Below are 12,495 nucleotides of genomic sequence, written 5' to 3'. Positions count from 1 at the left end.
CCTGACTAAGAGCTGGAGTTGAGGGAGTAGCAGGAGGCCAGAGGCCAGGCTGGGGACATCAGAGCTGGGTTCCAGGCTATCAGATAGTTAAGTGCAAGAAACAGGACACCGTGTCACTTCTCCCAGGGCACCTTGGGTGAGGGCAAGAGCTTCACAAACCCTAGAAGAGGATCATGTTGTTAGCAAGTCAAGTGATTTATAGACGGTACCATTTTTGGTGGCGATATCCTCCCCTGCTTTTTGTTGGCTATATGAGCTGTGCACGCTCTCATGAATCCTGAAGCATTAGTAAATTTTGCCTGTGATTGAAAACTTAGAAAAAATTCCCACTAGCAAAACCAAGTCATTAGCCAAGTAGGTGATACATAAGAAAGCATGTGATCTGCCTTGACCTTCGGAAAAGTTAAGTGGTCGGGGGAATGAGACAAGGAGTTCTAAGTCTGTATTAATAAGTGGGCCATTTTGCAAGCCCCCAAGCATTGGTATTTTCTGTAAAAGTTGTGGCTACCATGACGTTCCAGCATGGCTTATTTTCCTGTGTGGTCCATGTCTCCATGTCCCTTTGACTTTCTTTCTTCTCTGTCCTGTGCTTCCCATCCCTCTTGTTCCCTCTCACTGTCTTGTTGATGAAATATGATGTTCCAGCTGCCCTTATGGGGAACTGAAACTTTATGTAACAGATGGTAAGTAGCATCTTCAGCACACTCTGTGTATTATTTTTGGCCGACATTTTAATTGTCGAGCATTCTTCATCCCCTTCTGAGTTCTTTTACCATTTCCACTGATCAAATTGGGGTTTAGGGAGACTTCCTTCCTCTTGTGAGCATATTGAATACGGAGCAGGGCACTGTTCACTCTGCTGTTACTTTTGGGATTGGTGTCTGTGCTTCACAGGGGATGGGTGGACAGTACTGACAGACCGTGGTACGAGTTTTCTGCTCTGTTTTGCAGCCCTATGGCATTAAAACTGTTTTTCCTCCTCCGTCCTTTCCCCAAAGGCCCCAGTAGCAATGCCACCGGTCAGTCCCGGGCGATGATTGCTGCTGCGGCTCGGCGCAGGGACTCAAGCCACAACGAGTTGTATTATGAAGAGGCGGAACATGAACGGCGGGTGAAGAAGCGGAGGGCAAGGTATATTGCCCCCCTGACGCTAACACCCTTTTGTAGTAGACATTTCTTTTTACCACTAGAATGAAATTTCAGTTTATAAACATGACCTGTGTGAACCTTTGGAATGTATCCTGCTCCAGTGTTTCTCAAACTTGAGCATGCATAAACATCACCAAGAGGGCTTATTAAAACACAGGTCTCAGGTTCCAGGCCCCACCCGCAAAGGTTACTTACTATTCAGTAGGTCTGGAGTTGGGCCCAAGAATTTGCATTTCTTGCAAACTCCCAGCTAATGCGGAAGCTGCTGGCCCACGGCCCACACTTTGAGTGGCCCTGTCCCACACCCCCTTGCTGGTTTTCAAGATCTGATTATATTAACTGAAGTGGACAGAGGTGGTTTCCATCATGTGTGCTGGGCCTCTTCCTTCCTTTTTCCCAGGGGTTGCTGGTGTGGGTGGCTGGATCAAGGGGGATACAGCTCTGGCTCCTTGTAAGGCTGCTTCTGCACCACCAGCCACCTCTCAGTGCCTGCAGAGCCTTTTATGGCCAGAGTTTGAGAGACCTTAGAACTCTTCATCTAGCCCTTCATCGTAGAGATGAAAAGGATCGAAGTGAGTCTCCCAAGCTCATGAGTGGCAGAATTGAGAACAGAAGTCATCGCCCGGTCGCAGGGCTCCTTCCTCATCACACTGAAGGCCCCATTCCATGGGTTATTTTCACCTTTGCCTTCTTTTCCCCCTCCCTCCCCTCTCCACCATCTGGAGTGACAGCTAAGGATGGGAACCTTGGGTGGACTGGTGGCAGGCTGGGACACAGCAGGTGGGCAGGAGTCACTCCAGGTCCTTATGACTACTCACTTCTCAAGCCCTGCACCAGGCCGCGGCCTGATTACTGTGTTTCATTGCCTCCCAGGCTGGTGGTTGCAGTGGAGGAGGCCTTCATCCACATCCAGCGTCTCCAGGCCGAGGAGCAGCAGAAAGCCCCAGGGGAGGTGATGGACCCCAGGGAGGCCGCCCAGGCCATCTTCCCCTCCATGGCCCGGGCTTTGCAGAAGTACCTGCGCACCACCCGGCAGCAGCACTACCACAGCATGGAGAGCATCCTGCAACACCTGGCCTTCTGTATCACCAACAGCATGACCCCAAAGGTGCGACTTGTCACCAAGCCTGGGAAGTCCTATTTACCAGGAGTGATAAAGTCGAAAGCTCCTCTAAAGCACCAACTAATAAGAATTAGTGATTCTCACTTATTTTGTGTTATTTTGGTACAGTTGTTTTTTCAGTGTGCCTCTTGAAGGCCTCCAGATTCAAGCAGAGGAAGGACATCGACTTGGAGACCATATAGGTAGTAGTTAGGGGTACTCTGTGGGTCCTGGAGCTGAGCTGACTCATTGTAACCTGGCTCCTCCACCAACCAGCTGGGAAACCTTGGGCACATAGCTTAATGGCTGTGTACCTCACTTTCCTAATATGTAAATTTGGAATAGTACTAATTCCTACCTCATTGGGTTGTTGTGGGAACTAAAAGAGTTCATTCATGTGAAGTGCTTAAAACAGTGCCTGTCAGGTGGTGAGGACTGAATCAATGGCTGTTATTTTGAGTGGTAGAAACAATGCCATCACTTCATTAGGCATTTTGGATGTTGTGGAGTTAGTTTTACTGACTGGCCTTTTAGATTATGATAGGAGCACACTTTTAGGGACATTACAGGAAACAGCCATGTATCTAATAGAGGGATGGGCCAAGGAGGCAAAATAGAGTAAGGGTTTAGCAAATGACTGCTCCTCAGACAGAGGCTGATTCAGATCCTGGCTCCACCACTTAATTAGTTTGTGACTTTGTGTAAGTTACTCTACGCTTGTTTCCTCTTTTATAAATTAGGGATAATAGTAGTATCTACCTGGTAAGGTTGTTGTGTGAAAGTTATATTAAATATGGCAACATGACACATAAATCATGTGGTGGAGAGTAAATGAGCTTGGCACACAGTACACGTGGAACATTTGGAAGCTGGCGTTATTAGGGACCTGTGTTCATACATCGCCCTGCACAACTGCTGGTTGTGTTGTCACTAATCAGTAACAACCTTTAGGAAAGCAGTACAGAAATACTCAGTAAGAAACCACGAGGTTTCCCCTATTCTTTGACTCACTAATCCCTGTCCTAGAAAAAGTGTTCAGCACAATCAGATATATACGTGAATGAATATGAGATGATTTTTGCAAAATAATCTAGAATAACTCCAAACTGGAAATAACTTAAAAATAGAACAGTGGCTTATAAAGTATGCTATCTCATCTACTGAAACGTAGAGTAATCTTTGTTGGAATATTAAGTTACAAAGAGCAGAATGCAAAATGTGAACACAGTGGTTGCAGATGAGTCCCGTGTGCCTGCTTGTGCCAAGGGATAGCTCGTACCACGTAGAACGGGGGCCGCTGTTTTCCTTATTTCAAGATTTTTTAAAGTTTCCTGGTTACTTTCTTTGTCATTTAAAAAAAAGTATACTTTTCTGAATTAAAAATAATATATTCTTTATACAAAAATCCAAACATTAAAGTATAATGTACAAAGTGAAGTTTTCATTCCCCTACCCCAAACTGTTCATACTAATGAGGAGTTGGTGTGTATTCTTTCAGAGAGGGGGGTGTGTGTGCTTAAAGCAGAAATGGGAGGAAAAAAAAAAACAAATGGGGTCTCATACCACACGCACGTACGTGCACGCACTTACACACATAGAGTTTGGAAACTTGCTTTTTTCACTTAAAGCTGTTTCTGGCTGTTTTTTCGTGTCAGTATTCCCAGATCTCTATCACACAGATCTGACCATTCTCTTGAAAGCTGCATCTCACTCCCCTGAATACCGTGATTTGTTTAACTGGTTGCTATTGATGCACATTTGGATTAAGATCTTGCATTAGTTTAAACGAGGGGTTGGCTGTTTTTATTAATCAAGTGTTATTGGAACTCAGCCACACCCTTTTATTTACAGTCGTCTGTGGCTGCTTTCTCTACACACAGGCAGAGTTGATCGTTGTGACGGAGTGTAGCTTGCAAAGCCGAAAATATTTACATTTAGAGAAAAGTTTGCCAATCCCTGGTCTAAACAGTGTTGCAGCAAATATCTTTTTTACATATGTCTTTGTGCGTTTGTGCAAGTATTTCTGAAGGATAAATTTCTGATAGAGGAACTGCTGGATCAAAGGGTAGATCCTGCCGCATTGTCCTTCCTGGGATGTTACTGTGTTAGACTTTGGCATTTGGGATACAAGACTGTTTATTTCCCCCACACACTCGACAGCATTGAGTGTCATCATTCTTTTTAATCATTGCCCATATAAGCACAGGAACATATACTTTTTATTTTAATTCATATTTCTTTAATTATTAATGTGGTAGAACATCTTTTCACATGTTAATTTTCCATTAATATTTATTCTTCTGTAAATTATCTTATTTCATTTCTCTAATTGTTGAATTGTTTCTTTTCCTTATGACTCATAAGAGCTGTTTTTATATTGGAAGTGTGTTTAGGCGAGGGTCTACTTTCTGCCGCAGAACATATGCGTACAGGTCAGAAACAAGGTAGCAGCAGCAGTGAGATGTGGATGGAAGGGGCTGCCCCCTAGAAACCGTCCTTGACTTGCCTCCAGGACCAGCGTGTAGATCCCAGTATTTTATAACTGTATCACTGGCTCATTCTTTCTTGCAGCTAAATTAACGTATTTCTTGATTTAATACACCTGCTATTGAGCTCCTAGTGTGTGCCAGGCAAATTGGAAATTCAAATTTAGAAAACAGTTCCTGCCCTCCAGGAGAGTAAAGTCCAGTGTGGGGGCAGACAGGCAAGTCAGCAATGATTGTTCAGAAAGTAAAATGTCACACAGGAGTCACACCAACGATTATAGGTGCTTAGAAGAAGGCATGTTAATCTGTCTGAGAGGTTCAGAGTGTGGGTTGAGGAGATCTAAAGGGCCAGAGGACTTTGCTGAAGGACGACATTCAGCAGGAGAAACAGCACATGTGAAGGTGGGGGAAGTCAGCACTCCCAGGAGCTAAGCACTGCTGGGGCCGAGAACTCATGAGAGGGGAGGCGGACATGAGTCTGGGCATCGCTTGGACTTGCCGTGCACACACTCAATCCAACATAAAATAACCATCGCTCATTGGTTATACTTACCTACTGGCACTTGATCCTCACAGCAGCCCTGTGAGTTATGTGCTGTTATCATCTCCACTTACTGAGAGGTTAAATGACTTGTCCATAGTCACACAACCACTAAGTAGTAGAGCGTGCATTTTTGGGCATGCAAGTATATCCCTTTATTTATTCAGCTTGTATTTCTGGAGTGTTTCTCTGTGCCCGGGCCTTTGCCCTGGAGCTTTCAGCATAGGAGGAGGCACCCTACAAACAGGGACAAGCAGTGGCATGTGCAGTGGGGCCTGTACCCTGGGACTGGGCTGGGGCCTCCTCGATGGCTTCTGGGCAAACACTGATACCAGCCACCCCACCTTCCTCGCTTCTGTGCTTACCACCGTCTTCACCCTCTGGTTGGAAGTTGGTGAAGGATAAGGAGAAGTCTTCCCTCCCCAACAACTCAGTCGTGAGGGTCTGATGGGAAAGTCGTGTGATAAGCTGGGCTTTGTCTTGGTTTATTGGGAAGACATTTTTCACAGGTGTAAGAACAGAGAGCCTCCTGGCAGCACTGCCCTTGGAGCAGGTGTTTCTTCCCTAACGGCCTCTCTCCTCTCCTTCCAGGCCTTCCTAGAGCGTTACCTCAGTGCCGGCCCCACCCTGCAGTACGACAAAGAGCGCTGGCTCTCTACGCAGTGGAGACTCGTCAGCGACGAGGCTGTGACGAACGGATTACGGGATGGAATCGTTTTTGTCCTTAAATGCTTAGACTTCAGCCTTGTAGTCAATGTGAAGAAAATTCCATTCATCGTACTCTCTGAAGAGTTCATAGACCCCAAATCGCACAAATTTGTTCTTCGCTTACAGTCTGAGACGTCTGTTTAAAAGTTCTATATTTGTGGCTTTATTAAAAAAGAAAAAAAAGGAATTTATAGAGATATATATATGTATACCAGAGGGGCATCTTTTTTTATTATTATTCTCCAGTGCTGACTGAAACTGGCAGGTGATAGACCAGTGTCCTTTGACCATCTGCACTTTATTTGGAAGGAGGTGGTGGACGTCTGCTCTGGACAGCAGTGACTGCCGACGCCTGACTTGTGGATGGGACTTCTCCAGGAGCCGTTCCCCGGCGTTTCTGTGATAGCTGTAAACCAAAGCAGAGCCTGTGGTTCTTGGGAGCCTTGCCTTACAGCAACTAGTCCCTGTCTTTCGTCCAGCACCACGCCCTCCCCTTGCTTCTGGTCTACCCACTCACATTCTTCTAGGGGACACATCTCTATTCTGCTTCAGGAAACCAGACATGACATCTCCATCGATGGGTTTGTGTATGTAAGTGTCCAGTACCATGTCACCCACAGGAGCCACAGGCGGTTCAGGAAACGCCTGCCTTCATCTTTGTTGCCTTAGATTCTGCAGAGAAAGATCACAACAAAAAATGTGCACTGTCAGTTTACAGCTCTTAATGATTTTATTTTTTTCCCAAAGAGAAAACCCTGTTTCTCACCTTGCTTCCCTGCTGGCTTGAGCAGGTGACCCTAAGCCCGTCACTCCATCCTGCCCTCCCCAACACACACTGCACCCCCATCTGGCTGGCAGGCCTGGCCAGGGCAGCCCAGCCTTCAGAGCTGCCTGGGACCTGGCTCTGCACATGTGCCCCCAGGATCTGTGCACAGCCTCCGGTCGGTCCCATGCTTGTTTGCATAGGGAACCAGGGAATGCCACCAGCTAGAACACAGGGAGAGCAAGCGGCTAGAATATCCCTTTTAGGCTGCAGAGGGGCCCCTCTCCTCCCGATTCTCCTCCTCACTGCTCGCACAGACCAGGGGGAAACTGGCACTGTGACTCTGAGACTGGTGGGTTCAGTGTGGAGCCTCTCATTTCCTGGGGAGATAAGTTCTCAGAAAGCTTCGTAGCAAGCTGCCCTGCCAAGGGAGACCCAAACAATGCAGACCCACTGCAGCAACAGCTGCTGCTGCCCAGCCCCCGATTTCTGACCACTGTCACTGTGCAACGCACCTCTGCCACTTACTACCAGGTGGGGGCTTGTTCAGCACCTGGTGTTGTAATTACTTGTAGTTATCGATCAAGTGAGGAGAAGGAATGGACAAGCTGCAGAGCTTGGGGAAAGGAAAGTAGGGAGCCAATCTCATGGTCCAGAATGATTCATCCGTGATCTGTTCCTTAATGCAGCTGGTTTGAATGGGCTTTTCCCTTGGCCCAGGGGAGCCGACTTGGCCAGGTTGTGGGTGGAGCAGCCGTCCTGGTGGAGCCCTGCTGCGGGGGAGCTCATTATGGAGCCACATCCAGACACCAGGCGGGCCATCTGTGCCTCCATTGGCTGTCCCGTCTCCACGACAGACCTTTACAAAGTATTTGCTCTTGCTTTCCCCAGGTTTTCAGGATAATCAATTACATTGCTTCAGTAAAGAATGACACTGTCAAAATGCTCCGTGTCTGTGTACTCACATGTACCCTTACTGGTTTGTGCGTTCCACAAATGGTGCAGTATTTGTGTATTATTTTTTTAAATCAAAATTGGCTTTGGATATTTGTAATACATCTGTACCTGCAAAAGTAAACCGTGTTCTTGAATCAACAGCCTTCAGCTGAAAAAGAAGATGTGTTGGAAAAGAAGAAAGGAGGAGTCGGTATGGCATGGAGCCAAGATGTACTATTTAACTACATGGTTCTGTTTATGAAAAACACATACCATGTAACCATGGTGCTTTTGTTTTCCATAGGTTTTGCCTTTAGTTCCCCTTCAAACTGGACATTCCTCATGATGATGTCTTTCTCAGGAAATATATTTTGGGAGATAGGGCAAGGGATGGTGAATGTGTATGAGACTTTGGCTGCATAAAGGTCATAATGTCCCAGATAAATGTGTCAGAAGCTGCTGCTTCTGCAACACAGCAGTTGGAAGTGCCGTAAATAATTCGTGTAGTTCATATATAGAACATATAGTTCATAATGACACTATTCATCAGCATTCTAAAATACTGTGCTTCCAACCCTGTCTTAAATTACCAGTCCAGAAGGGGTTAAGTTGGCTTCATTGCTCTGGTGTGTGCATTTCCAGCAGGGTGAAGAAAGGTTTAAATTAAAGAATTTATTTTCTCTCTGCCCCTTTCTCTCTCTCCCAGTCTTTGCATAGGAGAATGTCAAACTTTCTGAAATTATTGTTTCTGTTTTAAATTGAATATCGATTTTTTTACACTGACTTTGTATTGAGCCCTTTTTGAAAGAATAACAAAATAAAATGCAGGATCTTTGTACAAAGCGTTTGCACTTTCAAACTCTTAATAGCTTGAGTTACTGGTGCAGTGGGAACAGTGTAAATGACATTAAAAAAATTGAAGGTTTCAGAAAGCTGCATCACACAATTGAACACAATGCGTTTTTATTTCAGTTCTTGGAATCAATAGGCTGTTCTTTTTAAAAGGGGGTAAAACTGTGCCCTAGGGCTGGTAGAATACATGATACGTTCACACCAGAGGAGATAGGATTTCATTTGCCGTAAATGTTTATAGATTTTCTATAACTTTCAACCTAAGTTATTAAAATGTGAACGTTAAAAGTTACAGAGGAGAAGACCTTAATGAGGAGTGCAGGTCTGAGATGGCTCCCTTCTCCCGTGATGTTTTAACAGGTAGATAACTTGCATTCTTAAGTGTGTGCTGTTGAAGATAATGACAATTTTTAATCGTCCATGAACTGAATGTTAAAAAGTCTGCATTCTTAGAGTTGGAAGGGATTTTAAGGTTTTGTAGTTCATCCATCCTTTGCATTGTCAGTTAAGTCAAAACACATAGTACTGTCACTGAACTTCGCAAAGTGGAACCTAGAGAAAAGGCTTGACCAGTTTTTACCCAACTATCACCATCTCCCTCTCTCCCTCTCTGTCCTTCCTTTTCAAATCTGCGGCCAGGACAAAGTCGGTACAGCAAATGGGTAGAGGTAGGTGGCCTGTGGGTGGATGGGTGGGTGGTGGTGCGGCTCGCACTTGGACCTCCTCTTCAGTGGGGAGGTTGTGGCTGTGCCGATGTGTGTTGGACAGGGATGAGGTGCTCCCCTCTCTCCATCATACTTGGTGGAGTATGTTAACTCTCATTCTTGCGTCTCCTCTTCACTCCTGCCTGCATGTATCTATATACAGCTGCAGCTTGGTGGCAAGCCACGAGTTTGTGGGGCTGACAGAAATGGGTGATCCTGCCCCTCCATACCCCCCGCCCCTGGGGGAGAGAGTGTCCAGTCACTCAGTGAAACCAACAAAATAGGGTTCTTGATTTCCTCTTTTCTATCTGGGCCCTGCTTTGTAAGGCTCCCTAAACGGGGACGTGTATTTGTGTGTGGGTATGTGTTTCCGTATATGTGAGCATTTCTCTGAGTGTAATTACTGGATGGACAGTATGATTACGTGTTAGACATCTGAACATCTGTGTTATCTGTAGCAGATGGGTGTGTGTCAGCAGATAACTTGTGAATGTGTTTATGTGTGTGTGTATTTCCACGCATGCCCTGTGTTTGAGAGATTTCTTAACAGCACCCACCTTTGGGGAGGTTACTCTAAAGCCAGTTACCTCTCCCTCCCCTCTGGTATTCCTTTCCCTCAGTTACACTGGCTTCTCCGCAGGAGTAAATGGCTTTAGCACAGAAATGTCTTCTGGAGAGCCTGCTGTCCTGCAGGCAAGTCCATTAGACTCTTGCCTCAGGACCCAGTGACCCGAAAACAGCAAGAAACAGAGAAAGAAAGGTCAAGTTCTATGATAATTACTGCTCCAACTTCACCACCCTGGAAGCCTTACTCTATATTTCTCAATACAAATTAAAAATTGAGCTTCATAAACAATAAGATTGATTACTACAAGTAGCACAGAAATGTTAACATAATATTTAAATAGTCCAGCAGAGACCCTGCGATTGTAAAGTGATGTATTTCTGGGTAGCTCTTCTGCTTTATGGATCTTGTTACAAAAAATAAATCACTACTGTGAATTTACTACTCTGTAACCTTGTGGTCATATTCCGTTATAAATAAAATATGAATTGTTCTTAAGCCCGCAGCACAGTTCTTGAATGGTGTTCAGTGCAGTAGTGAATCAAGGTAGTTTAGACACTACATTGAAATCGCCATATTGAGTTTAACCAAGAGGATGCTCTGAAAATTAGATTTTGGATCATGTTTTTGGCAAAACATTTGGTCAAAGAAGGAAGAGAAGGGTACTAACAGGTGTTTATCAGGTATTGTATGTTGGGTACTGTTCTAGAATGTGAATTCCTTTAAGATAGGGGTTATCTCAATTTTGCAAGTAAGAAAAAGGATGATCAGAGAGGAAAGGACTTGCCCAAGGTCTCATGGCCAGTAAATGGAATTTCAAATCTCATGCTTGATTCCAATCCCTCAGTCACTGTACCTTGAGGTATTATCTAAATGATTTGGCATTTGGGGATGTGGAGGAGGGAACTGAGGACACTTAACCTTGAATCAGAATCTGGGGCGGGGGTTCGTCGGAGGTGGAATGGCTTCTGTTCGTTCACTTGGGCTTTGCACCACAAGTGTGGATCCAGGGGAAGCTTCTCCTGTGCTGGCAGATTTCTTAGGATTTTCAATGGAAGGAACTTGAGAATCCCCCTTCCTCCAGGAAAACCAGCCCTGCAGTGTGGCACAGACCCGGTGCTGTTGTTCCTGGCAGCCACCCTTTGCTTTTTACCCCTCCCGCCCTCCACCCCTACCCCACTGGCTTGGGCAGGTGTGCACCTTGGGGGCTGTACAGGGGCTGACCTGGCCTCCTCCTGAGCTGAGGAAGCCTCTTCCCGGTGCTTTGTCAACATTATCCCCAACTGCTTCCCCTGGTTGGGGTGGGAGGGACGCCTGCAGGATCAACCTAGGGAGGTTGGAACTGGAGTCCCCGGTCTCCATCCTTGACACTTCCATCCTTGACAGTGGTGTTCTCCGCAAGCATTTTGCATCCCACTGTTTTTCCACACATTTGCCCTCAAGAGTTTTAACAGAACAGACGTAAAACAGGACTCTGAAAACACTATTTTCCGCTATTGTAATGTCTGTAAGTTTTGGTTTGGTTGTGCATAAACTACCTTTTTCTCTCCTGCTGTTTGCTGTCAGTGGAGGATGGGAAAGGGAAGGTGCTGCTCACAGCTCTCAGCATTGCTGCTCATTAGGAATTAGGACAGATTTTCAAAGGGTAGATAAGAAATGTAAAACTCCTGAATAAAATGACATTTTAGGACTCGGAGTCCCTTTTACCAGGCCTGCCCCATTGCTATTCAGATAACCCAATTAGTTTTGTTTCACGTGTAAAACAAATCTCTTTAGTGGGTTGTTTTAGAGTCTCCAGAACACAACAACAGATTTCTAACACCTGAAGCAGCACAGAGACAAGTTACTTCCAAGATGGTGCTGAGCATCTATAATTGATGTGTCTCTCTCAGCTTGAGAACATCAGTGTTTTGTCCTTGTCTTAGTGGAATAAAAACACTCTTAAGCCTTGGGGACAAATGTGACGACCCCCAAGCTTTGCGTGTCTTTGTCACTTCTTTTGGCACTGAAATAATATTTGGATAAAAACATTTGAATGCACAGCTGTCTGGTTTTGTATTCGCTTATATTTATCTGAGCTTTCCCTTATGGACATAAACTTTCATCCTGAAGGAGCTCATCGTTAAGGAGTTTTTAACCCCCGCAAAGCCCTCAGCCTAGGAAAGCCTCACATTTGAGGACCAGAAACTGTTGCTCAGGGAATTAGTAAGGGGACTTGGGCATCTGATCTGCAGGTGACAAGTCTAGATCAATTCATGTTGTAGGGAATTTAGACAGTCACACATCATCACCATCCCTGGGGCCAGGTGGAAAGAGGTGGCAGTGGCTTTTGATTTGCCAATGCCCCTCAGTTATGGAAATAATGGAATATTCACTTAGTGTTGCTCATCATTCTTAAAAAAAAAAAGGAACATAAGAAAATCCAAATTTTGCTGATAATTCCTTATTTTTATAATGGATTCACAGTAGGCTTTAATTAAATAGCAGACTCCTCTGGGACCCCTTAATTATGACATTAACCAAATTTGATTTCCAAGCAGTTGTTGATGAGCACAACTATTGCATAGAGTGCAAAACCCCAGCTGGAATGAGGGCAGGGGGTGCTGGATGCTGGCTCACTGGGGTGGGGAGTGTAACTTGCCTTGTGGATGACCATTCCTCAAAGATGCTAGAGAAGGCCAGAGAAGCC

General features: G+C 45.3%; 1 protein-coding gene across 8 annotated transcripts in view; it reads left to right on the top strand.

Moving 5' to 3' along the window:
- VANGL1 (VANGL planar cell polarity protein 1) overlaps positions 1–8,530 on the top strand; it is a 48,296-nt gene extending 39,766 nt beyond the window's left edge. For all 8 annotated transcript variants that reach the window (XM_087444935.1, XM_087444931.1, XM_087444944.1 and 5 more), the window contains 3 exons: positions 999–1,131; positions 2,023–2,257; positions 5,870–8,530. In XM_087444935.1, the coding sequence (XP_087301061.1) occupies positions 999–1,131; positions 2,023–2,257; positions 5,870–6,130 (629 nt within the window). In that variant the 3' untranslated portion in view covers positions 6,131–8,530. The remainder of the gene's footprint in view (positions 1–998; positions 1,132–2,022; positions 2,258–5,869) is intronic.
- The last annotated feature ends 3,965 nt before the right edge of the window (positions 8,531–12,495 follow it).

The sequence above is a fragment of the Ceratotherium simum genome, chromosome 2, assembly GCF_057802395.1.
Source record: "Ceratotherium simum simum isolate JZ-2026a chromosome 2, ASM5780239v1, whole genome shotgun sequence".
Classification (NCBI taxonomy): Eukaryota; Metazoa; Chordata; class Mammalia; order Perissodactyla; family Rhinocerotidae; genus Ceratotherium; species Ceratotherium simum.
Note: the sequence above shows the minus strand (reverse complement) of the source record. Positions and strands in the feature narration are given on the sequence as shown.